We start from the raw sequence: 17,491 nt of genomic DNA on the forward strand, positions 1-17,491 counted from the left end.
TACACTGCTCCAAAATGCATGGATTTCAATTTGCATTTTACAATTTTTGTTTCAGATCAGGAGGCAATAGACCAGAGCCCTACAATTACAAATTCAACTGGGCCAGACATGTTCTGCTCCCAGTAAGCAGCGGGTAATGTCAAATTTTGAACCAATATAGATCAATTTGATGAAAAATATGCACTTTTTATTCATAGTCTCCCTTCTAAATTTGGCAGCATGACAAAAGCACATGAAAAAATGCATAAAACCACAACAACAGAGCTATATTTGAACATAACCTGAGGTAGCAGAAATGTTTTTTTCACTTGAATAAAAATAAAATAAATAGAATAAAAACCAAAATGAAATTCTGTAAGTAATAGTTTTGGTCACATCTTACCCAGACATATCTACAAGTGCATAAAAACTAAATTAGCACAGTTGTAGCTGCAGTTACTTTGGGGCTACTTCTTTGAGCCTCGCTAGGCACGCTTCAGAACAACATAGTGCATTGTAGGTAGACTGTTGCTAGATTACGCGGGGTGTTGCATTCACGGTCTGAAATACTGTGGGAATTTATGAAAACTAGGGCAACCTGTTTATGAAAACAGGTTGCCCTCTGGATCTCTGGCATAACCACAGGCTAGGCCACTTGGGGAATGGTTCTGGGCCACATGTAGCCCCCGGGCCGGGCCATTTCTCTGTTGCTTCTTATTTTGCATTTTTTCCCCCTCATTTTTTGTGTCATGTCACATCATAGTCTAAACCAACCTCAGAAATAGTTCAGAATAAAACGACATGAGATAAACTATAAACTGCACTAAAGTGAGTTTAAAAAATAATAATGATAAATCAGGGAAATCTAAAGTTATAAATCTGGAGCTTTGTGTTCCTTCATTTTTTAACTGAACCCGTACCAAACTGTGACCTCTGTGAACCATTTCACCTCAGATGATTACTGAAACAATGGTGAAATCCTAACCCTACTTGGTATCACAAAGTACTGAAAATTCTTACAGCCTGGATTTTCTGAGCTAAAACTCTGGTAACTCATAAACTTTTTTTGGCACCAGTGTAGCTTAGTGGGTAGAGCAGGCGTCCACGGGCTAAAGTCCTTGATGCTCTGGTTGTGGGATTGATTTCCAGTCTCGGGGCTTATTTGGTGCATCTCTTTCCCCTGTTTCTGCCTGTGTTTCCTGTCTCTCTTCGGCTGTTCTATCCAAATAAAGGCAAAAATGCCCTAAAAACAATCTTTAAAAAACGGAGAATATGATTATCCTTTGTTGAGCCAGAATAATATTAAATCAGAAAGTCTCTCATGTTCTCGTACCTTCTGGCAGTGAGTTGAGGTACTGTTTCATGAGGCCCTGAACCCTCTCCAGGTAGAGCTGGATCAGCACGTTGTGAAACTCGGGTCCTTTTTCATCCCAAATATAAATGATGTGCTCCAAATACGGGATGGCGAGCTCCTTGAAGCCCTCCTTCAGGAAGTTCAGCACCTTGTCTCTTGGCAAGGTCTCCACCTCTGTCAAGTCCTCTGTGAAGATCTGAACAGAATGAGAGATTTTCTTCTTTAAGTACTGAATGTGCGAGAGCTAGAGGCTATGTGGATAAAAACAGCACATAAAAAGGCAGAATTCTCTCCTTTCAATGAACTTCAGCACAAATGAGAAGGATTTAAAACATTCATTGGCTGCCAGAGTGTAAAAACAATCAATCCTGTTACCTTGAGTCCATCTTCAGGACAAATCTTCAACACCCAGGGTGAAAACTCAAAGATTATTCCCAAATTCTCCACTCCTGTGTGTGAAGAGAAACAGTAGATAAATTAGATTTACTTAAAAAGAAAGCAAAGAAACAGTGAAACTTTTACTGGCTGGAGCTCTGGGTTTTTGTTATGAAATATGAATAAAGGAACTGTTAGGCTAGATATATTGCAGTGTTCACAAACGTGTCGGGCTACATGATTAGTGTATGTTTGAATATACTTGACCATGCATGACTAGCGGACACAACTAGAGGGCACAAGCTCAAGCTGTGTTAAAGTACCTGATGTGAGGGATGTAAACAACAAACATGGTAACAATCACGAAGGGTTCCAAAATTTCTGTACCATCTCTGACACCATCTGTCTGTGCAAAATATTCCCTTGAGCATGCATGCACTGGTCTCTCGGTTTTGTTTTTATTTATCGATATCCTCAAAAGGCAGAGGGGCTGTTTCACATATCCAGAGCACGGCTACATTGCATGTCCATCTGGGCAAAACCCCATGGATGTGTTTGGAAAAGGCACAGCTGACACCAAATCAACACAAGGGATGCAAGGCAGCCATCATGCATAAATGTAGTTAAAAGCAAGCATTCTTCAACCTTTAAGATGAGGCATCATTTGGAGACAACTTTCACATGAAAGCACCTTTAACTGCCCTACCGGTTTGGGAATTTTGTTCTTGGCATCACTTGTGCACAGAAACAACAGTGATAGAGAATACTGGTACACTCTGTACAAAAACCTCTCATTTAGTCTGTTCCAGACATGTAATTACATCCCACTTCCACAATCAATCAGGGTGAAAGGTTTCCAACAGGCTTTCCCACAATTACTCTGACAAATTTAACATGTCTTGTTGAGAGAACAACTTTGACACTCTAAGTTAAAACAGGCTTGAAGCGATTCTTACCAAGTCTTTGGAGGTACTGCACCGTCCGCTCGTGGCCCTTCAGAGGAGAGTTGGCCTTGGTGGACTGATCCAGCAGGACCTGCAGGGCTGGAAGAGGGCAAACAGGGTGACGAGGAGTCAGAGGCGAGCAGGGGGAATAATGGAAAGTAGCAGGCTGATGTACAGTGCATTACATAATTCTTCTGTCAACATAAGTGGATGAAACACAGGCACTGTAAACTGGTGAACTCCAACAGCTGGTTTGAGTAGAAGAGCATGAGAGGCAGACGTGAGCAGCATGAAGTCACAAATTGGAGCGGGCTAATTAAGACCAGCTGTGCTCACTGTGGACCACAATCTGCCACTTTATTTATTTATTTAATCAATTTATTTATTTTCACACACACAGTTTATATCTATTATAAAAACAGCATAAAAAAACGAGAAATTTATGTAAATATGTGCAGGAGGGGTAAGAAGGGGAGGACTTATACGACTTAGCTCAAAGAACAATAAAATTACAAGATAGTCCTTTAGCTTTTATTAGAGAAGCAAAGATTTAATTTAGATTACATACAACACAATATAACAGGGAAAGACAGAGAAACTTTCTGAACAAACCAAACCATGCTCTAGTTGACTGAGTACTAGTTCAGGGTAATGAGGGCTTTGGCGAATGTGTTTTTTAAGATAGTCAGCTTGTTGAGTCCAGTGCCACATTTACTGCATATTTACTGAGATACAAAGAGATTTTACTTGACTATTTGGCAGAAATGTATGACAGAGGCCATTGAGTATAACATCTGTCCTTCAGCATGTCAGACTCATAACTGCATGCAAACATCAGCGACAAAATCAGCTTGATTCTAGGGATCCCTACTGTGATGTTCTGACAACCTGCAGGCAAAACAGTGCTACACAGCGCTCTGTTTTGTTCCTTGTTCCTATTTCATTCTCAGTTGCTCATGCTGAGATGGACAAGGAATGGGGAAAGATAGAGAGGACACAGTACCAGGAGTGTCTGACAAATAATTATTTTTTCTTTCACTTTCCTCGCTCAACTAAGCTTAAAAGCTCACTGTGAAAATTGGAGATGGTGGTGCATTGCAGTGTTAATTTTGACAGCTATTTTTGATTTTAGTCTTAGTCTTATGATCACAGGTCTTTTAGTTTTAGTCACATTTTAGTCTTTTTAGCTGACGAAAACTCATATACATTTGAGTCTAGTTTTAGTCCATAAAAATTCCTCACATTTTAGTCTTTAGTTTTAGTCCAAGCATTTATTTTCTGGCCTAAATCTGGTACCAAGTAATGGTAGTGTGTTCTCTGCACCCTGCCAAACCTGGGGTCCCTGCTTTCTACATCTTAGAGACAAAAGGGGCATTGTTTTTTGACACAGTGGAGAAATATCACAGATTTTGAATGTACGACAAAAACTACATTACATTTTAGTCTAGTTTTAGTCACCTTGATGAAAACTAAACTTACTTTTTGTCAGTTTTAGTCATCACAGATCTTTTTTTGTTGGTCTTAGTCTAGTTTTTGTCGAGGAAAAAAAGGCTGTTGATGAACATTTTAGTCAAAGTTTTAGTCGATGAAAATAACACTGGTGCACTGACACCAATATTCTACGGCTCTCAAATTTGCTTTTGTTTTACCATGAAAAATGATCAAAGTTCACCAAACTGGTGACTTCACTGTCCAGTAAAATATCTCTTACTTGAGTCTGCAGGATGCCTGTGTTATATTGATGGGACACAATACATAAACGTTAGCTACTGAAATCTGTTCATGCCATATTATTTGTTGTATCATGGTTGATGTTTGTCAACAAGGCTGATGCTGGCTGATGCCAATGGTAAATTGATACAGTGGTGCATTTCTAGTCAGAGCAGAGGCAACTTATTCAACCAATCACCATCAAAGACGCATCAACACAAATAACACATCTGTTTCTCCACATTTGAAATTAAAGCACATGTCCTACTGTTTACCTTTCTTCCATAGATAATATGTTTTTTATAAAGCCTCTGGACACCCACACTAGTCTTTATAATTACTCTGACTGATTAAACCCAACAAACCTAACAGCAGATGGACTGGCCGATTCCACGTCTGTCATAAAGCAATCCATCCTGCAAAGCTCCAATCAGAAACGTCTATGAAACGGTCTGATCTGACCAGACTAATGAGCAGGAGGAGAGCAAGGCTTTAGCTATGGGCACGGTTTAGTCGGAGGCCGACAGCAATGGCTGCCACTGGTGTAGAAACTATCTTGGATGTAGCCATAGGATAGGGGCTGTTTTATCAGAACTGGACCACACCTCTTTACTAAATAAAGAGCAAAATATAGCACTGAAAGCTTTTCAAGACAGAAAAGATGTGTTTAATCTTCTCCCGACCTGCTTTAGCATGAGTCTGCAAAACTTCTGACAGGGTTTAACTGTACTGTAAGCTTGTATTCATAATGGCTGCTGCTAGTGTAGCAATTAGCTTGGATGTAGCGACATTATAGTGGCAGTTTTATCAGGGCTGGACCACATCTTTTAATTGAAAAAGAGCAAAGAGCCACAATGAAAGTTTCTCTTGGTAGAGATGATGTTTTTGCACTTCTTATGTCTGGCCTCAGCACAAGCTCAGTCGTTTGTGGTCTGCTACTGCACCAGTCTGCCAGGATCAGGTTACTATCAGAGCTACTCATGCTTACGATCTCATTTTGTCTTGTCCTTTTGATTTGCCCAAAATGAATGTGTCAGAGCATTTGTCCAATCACCAGAATATTTTCAAAGTCCTGTCCTTCCTTAATGCTTTGGATGGGTGTGGAAATACATCCTGTGTAACTGATCTATGAAACAGTATCTGGCATGTCAGGTTAGATTAAACCAGGAAAGGCTGAAAATTGGTGGGCTTATGCTGAGAATTTATGAAGTAATACATTTTATGTACCATGGAAATGAAAACAATTTCTGCAAAATATACAGGCTGGTGAAGCTGTCAACTCACCCACACCCACATGATCCCAACAAGAGGTCCAGTCATGGTTTCAGTTGCTAACAACTATGTGGGTGTCCAGGGCTTTTAAGATTGTTTCACTCAATGTCGCCAGAAACTGAAATCATTTACCCTGCTGTGATCAATCAGGATAAGGAGTCAAACAACCACAAGCAGGAAAAACTCCTCTAAAACAGACTGTATTCTGGCTCAGCGGACGGTGCCTGTGCCCTGATTATAGCTCTGTTACAAACACAAAACTGAGACTTAAACATGAAGGAACTATTGGCATCACTATAAACTGTGTAATTTAATTTAGAGGCAATCAGGAGGACAAGACAATAATGATATATTATTCTTATGTTAGGCCTAGAATTTAACAGTAAAAATGTAAAAGGAAACAGATGCTTTGTTGTGTTTTATTTTTTATGTTTTCAGTTGTCATGCAAAGGCCTGCAATAGATAAAACACACTAACAAATGACTCTGAACTCTTTTGTAAGTCATTGTTTGGTTTATTGATTTATCGGTTGCATGCTGCCTGGTGATTAAGTTTCCTCTTCTTCAATAAAAGCTTGTACTACATCTATAAAACATGTGGAAACTAATACTCCAGATTAAATCGCCATTTTGTATTGATTTTGACTGTTGTTAGTTGTTGTTTTTAAGCACCAGCTCAATGTTTGAAGCACTGGATTAACCCTGACAAATCTACCCATGGTAATAAAAAGTATTTAACTGACAGATAATTGTATTTTTTGTTCATCACTTTCTTTTTCTAATCTTTGCTGTGCCTGCTTCTTGCATCTGCAGCTTTAAAGGGTGACTCAAAGATCTCAGTAGATTGAAACATTTACCGTTCTACACTGGAGCCATCTGCAGGTGAAAAAGGTGTACAAATCCACTCTATTTAGAATGAGTTATATGCCAAATCACACCTGTAATTCATATTTTTTTTTGTTTCTTTTTTTGCAAAGCTTAGTCCAAATAAATGTAGCAGAAGAAGCTGAGATGATCTTACCTTTCTGGTGCAGCCCTTTCTTCTCATAGAGAATAATGAGCTCACTGTACTTGTGGGCTTTCTTCAGGACGTACTCACTCTCCTCGATGTGGCAGTGGTTGTTTTCCAGGCGGAGGAGGGGGGACACCAGGGCCACGTTGGTCTGAATAGGTTAAGACACGAACAGATTAGTAAAACTATTGACAGTTTTAAAGCTCAGGTTGTCTTTCACCTAAAACTGAAAGTAAGGTTTTCACAGCACTCTACCCCTCATTTAAATCCACTAGATTGACATTATTTTAGAGGATCCCCTGTTATTTCTGGGTTTTTCCACTAGTTTGATGTGTCTATTCCATGACAAAACAGTCTGTAGAAAAGAAAAGCACATGGTGGAATGTTCCAACATGTTCAAACGACATAAACTGTCTTGTAACCTCAGAGAGTCAGCATAAGAGGCTGTTGTGCTTCTTGCTCACAGTCCAGCAGTAATGAAGAGGAACTAGCATCGGCGGCTAGCATTTGTGATCTTTGTTGTGTCAACATTTATGAGGTTTGACACAATGATTGCCCAAGGATTGGAATGTTTGTTCTGTTGATTGTGGGGTTTTTGGCACAGGCTTCTACTCTCCTTAAATTAATGTGATGGCCAATGCTTAGAGGGTTTGGATTTTTTCTCTCCATACATTTATTTAGTGATTTTTATCAACAATTATAGACACAGAAAAATGCAGAATACTTAACTGAAAACAGAGGACAGAGGAAATAATTTAAATAGCATCAAAAAGTGACAAAAAGGAAAGAAAAAAGGGGTAATTGGAGCAACATTTGACATTAACGGTTCCATTTTGCTGCTTGCCTGAAAAAAAAAAAGTGTACAAAGGGTGTTACAGAAAGAGGTGAGAGCTGGGTTATTCTTTTATATTTTGTAACACTGAGTCCCACATCCTCTTGAATTTCTGAGGTGTAACCAAGAGTTCATACCTCAGTCCTTGGAGTGTTTGTTGATGTATTAGTGTACATCTCTCTTTCTGAGGTGTGGGAAGGTTGCCATATCCTGACAGATCCGGAGCACCTGGACCAGACTGATCCACTTAGGACACAAAAAGCCGGCTTCCTGCTGCCTCCCTCTCCCTCTGCCAGACCCATTATTTCTGCAATTAAGTTTCTCATTTCATTGTGCATTTTTAATTTACTTATTCTTGTAATAAACTACCTGTTTAATCTTTCCCAGTCCTTTCTGCTCTTGTATTTTTGATACTAAAGGCCTTTGCAAACTTGTCCAAATGTTTTGCACATTAAAAAAGAAAATCTGTCTCATGTTGTTCTAATCATATTTGCACACTGACGCCAAAACATTTATCCATCATTTTTGTTTATTGAAACAGATTCGATTTTAGCTAATTATATCTCCCTCTATCTCACCGAAACCTCACTTTTAACACTGTGATTTGCTTGTGTATTGTATGGATATCAGCCATGGAAATATAGCAGATAAGGTATAAGTTTGACCTCACAGCCGCCGAACAAAGACTGAATTAAAAAGTAGCTTTCCATCTCTCCATCTTGGCACAGCTTTGATGTACAAGCTGGTGTCATATAAAGATCTCTGTCAGGATAGATCCAGAGAGATCTTAGAGGAGTGATAGAGCCACCTCATTTTCTGTTGTCGCAGTATGAAACAATTGGATACATTCTACAAATTTTTCGCAGTGAAAATAAAACACATTGGATGTAATGTGCAAGATTCGAGTGTGCAACCTTTTTTTTTTTCTTTTTTTTTTGATACGGCCAGCCACACAGTACAGGATTTTAAGCCCGATTTGAGGCAAGATTTGCCTCCCCTGACGATCGTAGGGGCGTATCCTGAGTGGAGCCACGTTGCAAACGATTATTTGAATAATTCTCATGTGTGCGGTGTCAACATGATTGTTTTACTCCAAACCGTGTCGGATTCTATGTTGTAGTGCTTCTGACGGAGTACCCACATCAACCAATGAGAGTGAGCAGACAGGGCAGCGTCACCAGCTGAATCATACGCGTTTTCACCTCTAATAACCATAAACACAACTGTACCTTCATTCCAGTTAGAATTTCATCCCCAAGTGTGTGGCTGGCCTTAAAGATCCAAAAAAATGCATCCAAAAATAATGGACTCAATGTGCACAGACATTAAGGTTGTCAAAATGTTCAATACTTTGGTACCAAAGCTATTAAAAACAACAGATCTTCCTTGTTACATTGAAAGAGAGCAATGTCAAGTGACACAAATCACTGGTAACATTCGGATATTCAATCCCTACAAGCTTTACTCTAATAATGTGGGAAAATCCTCCATAAAATTAAGAATTCACAATCATTTTTTTACAGTGCCCCTACATGTAAAATTTTGCATGGTTGGTGAAATACTACGTCGCAGCAGATTAGCGTCTCAAGTCTGGATCATCTTCGCACCGGCTCACTTTCTCTCCCTCTTTTCACACATAAACACAACACATCCATTTGGACGGGAGTGAGCAGAGGTGATTGTGACAACGCACCGTCTCCCTCATATACCAAAGCAAGTGAACAAATACAAAAACATCCCAAACATATTGTTGGCTTTAAACAATCAACCCTAATCCCTCATAGTCTTTTTTTCATTTAAAACATCTCTGTGAATAGTGAATTTCAGGCCCTGCATACTGAACTGTTACAAATTTAGACAGAAAGCATGATTTTTTGGTGACTAAAACAACAAACGACCATTTTCTTACTGCCTTGAACATGCATTTTTGCTGCTGCAGTATGAAAACAAGTGTACTGTTTGGTTTTTCCTGGAATCTCGATAAACTACATCCGGCCCTCCTTGCTGCAGCTACACACCAAGATGAAAGCCAGAACTCAGGTCTTCAGAGTAACCCTATAAATGATCTGCCAAACACAGAGCCCATTTAGCTCTTACTTAACTGCCTTGTGTCGCTGCCACCTCTTTAAGTGTTTGGATTTGCTTTGTTGTGATCCAGCATTATATTACTCTAAGTGGGCAGTGAGGAGAGCCAAGCTGAGAAGAGCTGACATTACTTTCAACATGAAATATAAACATTTGGATCAGGTTCCCTGAACACTGCAGGTTGGATTTTATACAAAAGTATGACATCAGACTGAAGCGATTGTATAAGACAAAAAATATGTGTTTGAAATGTTTCTAATAAAAGGAGTTTCAATCCAAAATAAAAAAAAATCCACTGGCACTTACTAGCAAGAACAAAAGAGAACAAAAGAGGAATGAGAACAGTCGTGTTTTAGTTCCCTAAAAAGCAACAAGCACTGCACAGAGTGTACTGTCTCTAATATTCAAGGCACTCAATCACTGAAATGAACTAGTAATTACTGTTGGAGAGCCAGTTTGACTAAATTTTACCATTAAATCACTCAAATTTGCCTGAAATTGATTATTTTTTCCAATCTCATTTAATCTGTGGAAGGTTTTTCATTATGCCAGATTTTCAAACTCTGATATGATTGCAGTAAGAACCAGATTATATTTTTACCTGTTTCTATTCAGCAGAAACAAAGTCACTGTTGATATTTTGCATTAGTGATGATTTTTTGGTATCAGATTTCAAGTGACTGCACCGTAGCACATGCCTTCAAAATATGCATGAACAACACGTCTTCAACGGCGACCTGATATCAGAGTTCACCTCTTATGAAAACATCAGACCATACTCTCATCTCTGGCTCTCTTATGGCTCGGTATCTCTGAATGCTGTGTGCAGTGAAGCTGCTGGTGAGAAGAATAAATGGAGATGAATTAGCCAGGTGCTAAGAGGCTAGTTGTACCTCTTTAACAGCTTTTCTCCTCATACGGTTATCAACACGCTTTCAGAGGACACGGTGACGTACCAATAATTCTTTTTTTTGCTACTGTTTAGAAGTTATAAAGACACCTGTGTCTGGAAGGTCCAGTCACTGGTTGATCAGTATTCCTTGCTACCATTACACCATGAAGACAAAAGAACACTCCATGCAACTCAGCAAAAAGGTTGTATCAGGAGATGGATACAAAAAAAAAAAGTTCAAAGGCACTGAACGCCTCCCAGAGTTCTGTTAAATCCATCATTAAGAAATGGAAGGAATATGGAAAATGTCAAGATGAAAAGTTACAGGGGAATTATGATGTTTTATTTGCAAACATGAGCCAGCTCCCATATGGGGCAGTTTCCCCTTTTCCATTTTTATTGTTTTAAAGATAAAAAAGGTGAAATGGTACAAATGGGCTGTTAGGAGGCCAAAAGTCCAGCTCTTATTACAGAGCTGAGACAAATCATCTGGATCTCTAAAATAGTTGAAATTCCCATCACTCTGAGTGAGGCTGGGCAGACAGACACAAAGCCATGCTTTTTGTTTACTAGTGAAAGACTGCAGTCAACATCAGCTGGTTGTTGTGATCTTCATGCATGCCAGTATACGTTGCATCTACACATCCATTCCAGTCCAGATTAAGGCACACCAGACCACCCCTCTATGACCACAGATCTAATTGTTTTCAGTACTTTTTGACTTCCTGATGAAGGCCTGATGCTGAAACATGTGTTTTTAAGGTCAATATGTGACCAAGCTGTAGAAATTAAAGCATTCTAATGTTCAAAGAAAGTGCCTTGGAATTTTTCCTTGTTTATTTATCAGTTTGATGAATCCCATTTCCAAAGAGAACCTCAAATAAACTTTTTATTGAGTCCATAAAGCACTCCTTTCTACAGCTTTGTTTTCAGTATGTATTGAGGTGCACCTACAAAAAATCTTAAGAATGACCACCTTGGTACCAGTGTTGGGTGGTTTCTTTTTTTTAATGACCAAAAATACAAGAAAAATCCTGCACACTTTCTAAAATGCACAATTACTCTTGCGACTTTTGGCACCAAATTGTTGCTAGTGTATTTGTGCATTTCACACAGCAGTCATTACTTCCCTAACAGCAGCTTTTGGTTAAAATGTTCCTGAGGATGCGTGGACTGCTGTCTCAGGAATCCACAATTTCAGACTTAAGTTCTGGTATAAAGTTCACACTAAAGCCAACATTGGAACTAGTTCAAACAGCCATAGTTTGGTTTCCACCAAGGAAATGCAGATTTATCTTAAGAAGGGGAGTGAAACGTCCAAACAAGGGATGCACGATATTGAATTTATGTTGATATTAGGGCTGGATGATTTGTGAAAATAATCTATTTGCGTTTTTTTCCCCGATATTGCAATTACAATTTAATACGTGATTATAAGTTTCCTAATCTTGTGTATTTTTCAACAAATTCAAGCCATAAATCATTCTATGTTATAACCTACATTCAGTCAGAAACACGCTCATCATACATTTAACCATTCTACTTTACAATGGATATGCAGTTTTACTTGTCAGAGAAGGGTCTGCTTAAAAGAAGCTCCCTGGGTTAGCCAGGCAGCATGCTTTGACTTTCCAGAGCTGGCATAGCTAGAAATATAGATAGATACATTTATGACAATGTGTATTGTAAACAATTAAATTATTTCAGAAGTAATTAATCTGTGGTAGCATGAACCTGAATATGAGGGTGCAACAAGCTTTAAGCTATAAAGGAGGCAGTTGGGGTGGAGGAGGTTCAGCACGCCAGCAGCATGGTGCACCAGCATTGATGCGAGCAGGGACTACTGAGTAATACATCATATTTTAACGTACTGCTGTATTGACAATTGAATGTTTGCATAATGTACATAAAATCTCTGCTGCTGCAAAAAATGAATATATCAAACGTCATATTGTGATTTAATCTAATTTGGGATTAACTGCCCAGCCCTAGTCGATATTCAACATGCCAGTATTTACCAAATAATTTTATCTGCTACCAATACCAGTACTGATATCTAAATGTATTTCAGACCTTAATAAACACAATCTAAAGGCAACAAAAATACAACAATTGCAAGTGTATGAAATGATGATTAATAAAGAAAAAGACTCATGGTCTGATGGTCTGTTGGTCCAGCGTAAAACTTCACTAACTTATTTCTTCACAGGGCCAAGATTTAAAGCTGTAATAGGCAGATTTTCACAGCCAAAATATTGGTTGTAAATGTTGGTAAAAATAATCAAATCTGCCTATAATATCAGGCAAGCCAACCAAAACACTGATGCAGATGTGAAATCTTCATTTAACCATTAAGGGAAATGCATTTTAAAATGCTACAGTGCTGCTTCTAATGTCTAATTGTCTCTGAAGAGGCAAACAGCTGAAATTAACTTCTCTTAGTCCTCAAGCAGCTCTAAAGTTCACATCACAAACAAGGATTAAGAGAGTCAAAGATGGTTCTTACGTGTAGGTAACATTTCAGCAGTGTAGTATCGATGATCTGTAGGAGTTTTTTGCGACTTTTGATGGTCGGCGTGCCCTCCATGAGAGGAGACGTCGTGGAAGGATCCGAGTCATTCAACTGTTTCACAAGGTGGCTGCGTTTCTGTGAAACACGACAAACAAAGAATGATTATTTTAACAAAGTGCCTGATATATTATACTGAAGCTGAAGTTCAACATACGTTAGAAGCCTTGTTTTTAAGTTTTATCTAAGAAAATGCATCACTTTGCAGGGATATTTCAAGCTTCTATGCAGAAAAGAACATCATATACACCTGGGTAAGGTAATCAATGAGGGCCAGGTGAGCCTTCTCCAGCTCTGCTCCAGACAGAGTAGGCAGAGGGTTCGGATAGTGGAGCTGTTTGCGATAGTCTGAAGGAAGCAGGTCCGGGTAGAGGCCGATGACATGTGTGGGATCTGTGGAAAACAGGGAAAAAAACTATGACTAAAAATGTTTGTCGAAAGCCTTTTTTTCCATGACAAAAACTAGACTAAGACTAACAAAAATAGATCAGTGATGACTAAAACTAACAAACAGTGACACTGCTTTACTAGATAGGACAGTTGAAGAGAGACAGGAAATACAGGGGGAAATTGGGGGAAGACATGCACCAAATAGTGTCGGGACCCGGTCTGAACCTCTGACCACTGCAGTGAAAACTGTAGCTTCAGTTTATGGGTGCTTGCTGTACCAACTGAACTAAACCTGCACCCAAGAAAGAATTTCCAAGTCTTAAAAAAAAGCTTTAGCTGACCAGAAATAAAATTGAGAGCTCTTTCGAGAGGGGGAAAAGTCTGGAAACTGTGATGAAAACTCTCCATATTCATGATCTGGGAGTCAAAAATATCTTCTTCATGCAGATACTAAAGGAGTTTGAGATTAGGGATGGAAAATAAGGTTTGATGTGAGAAAAATATGACTTCATCTCTGTCCTGACTAAAGTAAAAACTGCCTTTGTGCCTTATAGTCCATAAAACACTTTTGTTCATACCGGTATCATGCTTGCTCAAACATGAAGACATTAATATGAAATCAAATATTCATGTAAACACAGATGGAAATAATTCAATCAGCAAAAACAATCAGTCATGCCAAAATATCCTACACTGAGCAGACAAGGTAATTGTAATGACAGCTTAGATATCAGCACAAATACCTACGTTATGAGTTATTATTATAATTTCAGATTCATATTCAGCTAACAGTTACCATGTGGTACAGATGGACAGCCATAATGATCACAAATATACAATTATTTGATCAGCGTCTGACTCTTTGATACAAGCTTGGCCAGACAGACAGTAATCAGACATCCATGGGAAAGAAGGAAAGCTTTACCTGTGCCGAGTTTGGCGAACACCTGCATGGAGTCATCAAATCTCTTCTGGCAAAACAGATTGAAGGCGTAGAGATTCTGGATGTGATGAATCTGCTGCTTCTTATCACCATCTGAGTCATCTTTCATCTTCTGACAGGAAAAACAACATACAAATAGAACAATGCATCATTATGAAGCAAAATGTCTCCAGTTAACTTTTTAGTTTCCATAGTTTGGCCTTTTTAATTCCAGAAAAATGCCTCTAGAAAGTCAGATTAAAACAGAGATAGAGTAACCGATTCAACATGCTGCTCCTAATAAACAAAGAGCTGTATCCTCTGAGCTGAAGCCCTAATTGACTCCTGGGGGATTTAATAAGAAGATTTAATAGTTGTTCTGCTCACCGCCAGCTGAAGAGCCAGCTCAAACTGTTTGTCTTGAAGAAGCTGCCGGATCTGGCTGGCGATAGAGACAGGAACCAGGCGCCAAACAAAATGGTTGCTGGCAACATAGACGATATTTGGCCTGTGAAGATGAGGAGGAACAAAACAAGATAAGAAAGAATGGAGAGGAATAAACGTGTTTTCTTTGTAAGGAAGAACTGTTATTATCAAGAGAAAAAGAAACATGAAGAACTAATCATCAAAACGAGACTTTCAGATCTGGAGAGCTGAAGCTCTACAGGAACAAAGGCAGCTTTTTTAAACTCTCACACTGCAGTGTTTCACCTTACTGCAACCACCAAGGCATTTAGGTTTGCTGTTCATTTAACATGGACTTAAGTACATATGAGTTGAATCTTAATGAGCTGCTTTAACTGGATGATTTTGAGAGGACACATTAGCAGGATATTAAATGATTTAGAGGCAAACACATTTAGCTTACATCACATCCTTCATTGTTTTTGTGTATCTTATAATATTTCTGAGTATAAATGCTAATGGTTTGTCAGAAACCTTGTTAATTGAGCTGCTTCCTGTCTGAACCAGGACTCTCTTGGAAAAGGTTTTTCTACTGGTTTAACAACATACATTACAATGACCTCTTTAACACAAAATTCTGGGATATCTTAATGTAATTTTAATATATTTGTTTTAATAAGTGCATGGTCACGATTAAAAAAAAATACTTGAAATAGCAGCATTTTATCTTCAGGGTAGCCCTCTTCCAAGGTCAAATTAAAGTTCTTTTAAGGGGAGTTTTCACCGTACAGCACTGATAAATCCTGTATTCATAAAAGTAAATACGAACTTAAAATATTATTTAAATTCTCTGCAGTCTAAAGATGGATGACTAAAGTAAAACACAGGTAATCTGACACAAAAAATCTACCATTTAATGTTAATTTCACTAAATTTGCTTGTAAACAGCCATGAAAAAAGGATGACTGGGGTGCAGATGGCCTGGAGCAGGGGTTCCCCATCTTTTAAGCCCGTGATCCCCAAAAAAACAACATCTGAAATTGGGGACCCCCACCGATGTTGCACAAAGCATCATGTACAAAACTTGCATTTTAGTTATTTTTTAATAACTTTTATTTAAATTTTAACATTTTATCATAAATATCATTGATAACAACTTTTTTATTTTAAATTGAACTTATTTTAACAATATTTTTAACAATAAATGATACACTTTATTATTCTAAATTATATTACATTTTTTTTGTTTTTTTGGGAAGCATCCCACAACTGCCCTTCACTGTCTTGCAACCCCCCCGGGGGTCCCAACCCCCACTTTGGGAACCACTGGCTTCGAGGCTAGGCTGCACCCCATGTGCACAGAGGCCTGAATCCAAATCTGGCCAGCAGCTGCTTTCACACATATCTCTCCTCCACTCTCTCATCCCTGTTTCTGACTCTATCCACTGTGCTCTCTCAATAAAAGTCCAAAAATAAATGTATGAATTAAAACAACAAAAAAATAAAACATTCTTTTCTTTTGTAAACATTTATTCAGCAATGGTCTGGTAACATCAGTGTATACCTAAAGATAAATTCGTGGAAAATGGTGCATATCAATGAAAACAAAGTCTGATCCTGCAGTAAATACATCCCAAAATCCATAGAATCTATACTGGGTTTTAAGAAAGGCAGTGTGAAGAAGCTTGTAGTTTACTTTGGCGTGCATTGGCCTTGCTTCCATACTTTTGGCCTATAGTGTAGATTTGAGTCTATAAATAAAACAACAAAGCTCACCCAGCTGAGGTGATGAAGCGTGGTCTCTGCAGCTCCACACTCTGCACCAGCAGCCTCGGCTCAACGGTCCGGATTTCCACATACCGAGGGAGAACAGCTATGATGTATGGAGGCTGGTGCTCTGAGGATGTTTGGGAAGAGAAATAGAGTCAAACTGGTATGAAAAACAAACCAAAATCTAAGAGGTTTAACAGCAGGAACTAGTGAATGGATGTTGTGTTTGCGTGACTCCAGGTTTTGACCTAACTTCAGCTCTCTTTGGAGCAGCTGTTGCAGCTTTTTTTAAGAGGACATTGAGACTAATGGGGGGTTAGGGAATCTGTAGTTAAGGCTTGCCACTAAAAAGTATACCCAAGCCACCAAGCTAACCACACCAAAATAAGGAAACTACAAGGCTTCATTTCCCCATATATTGTTCCTTTTTCATTTCAGTGAGGAGCCCTTGAAACTATGTGAGAGATCATATGCATGATTCCAGTCACAAAACCCCTCATTAGTAACCCAGACCTGTGGAGTCTTAGTCACATGATAAATAAAGCTGATCTGTATTTATGTTTCCCCTTCTGACACGTGGAAAACAGCAGCGAAGCTCAGACAGACGGAAAGAAAGAGTTTGCACAGAGGATGGAAAGGTTCAGGAAAAAACCAAGCAAGCAGCTTGATGACAAGAACTGACAGAGTTTAGGCAGCATGTAAGCCAATTAACTCAGCAGGTGTTTGCTTTAATAAGCAGTTAGTTCGATGTGAACAAACCTGCTTTATCACTGAGGGGAATAAACAGTACGCCATCAGGCGTGGGTGATATGCTCGGAATAACATCACTGTACAAGTCAGTGTTATCAAACAGCAACAGACCGAGCATAAATATGCTGCAGCATTTCCTTTCAGAGGTGAATATTAGTGGACATGAAGGGAAAAAGAACACCGATTGAAGATAATGAACATATGTGTGCCGTGAGAGTATATGAGAAGCTG

At 38.8% G+C, this 17,491-nt stretch overlaps 1 protein-coding gene across 3 annotated transcripts in view; it reads right to left on the minus strand.

The window, feature by feature from the left end:
* The window catches only part of vps39 (VPS39 subunit of HOPS complex), a 42,242-nt gene that overhangs the window by 11,434 nt on the left and 13,317 nt on the right, over positions 1 to 17,491 (minus strand). For 2 of the 3 annotated variants that reach the window (XM_041812337.1, XM_041812339.1), the window contains exons 9-17: positions 16,517 to 16,637; positions 14,723 to 14,843; positions 14,339 to 14,468; positions 13,274 to 13,416; positions 12,961 to 13,101; positions 6,655 to 6,796; positions 2,665 to 2,751; positions 1,709 to 1,782; positions 1,313 to 1,529 (exon numbers count right to left, since the gene is read on the minus strand). In XM_041812337.1, coding sequence (XP_041668271.1) covers positions 1,313 to 1,529; positions 1,709 to 1,782; positions 2,665 to 2,751; positions 6,655 to 6,796; positions 12,961 to 13,101; positions 13,274 to 13,416; positions 14,339 to 14,468; positions 14,723 to 14,843; positions 16,517 to 16,637 — 1,176 coding nt within the window. The remainder of the gene's footprint in view (positions 1 to 1,312; positions 1,530 to 1,708; positions 1,783 to 2,664; positions 2,752 to 6,654; positions 6,797 to 12,960; positions 13,102 to 13,273; positions 13,417 to 14,338; positions 14,469 to 14,722; positions 14,844 to 16,516; positions 16,638 to 17,491) is intronic. The other variant, XM_041812338.1, reaches the window with a different exon arrangement.

Source organism: Cheilinus undulatus, linkage group 18, assembly GCF_018320785.1.
Source record: "Cheilinus undulatus linkage group 18, ASM1832078v1, whole genome shotgun sequence".
Lineage (NCBI taxonomy): Eukaryota > Metazoa > Chordata > Actinopteri > Labriformes > Labridae > Cheilinus > Cheilinus undulatus.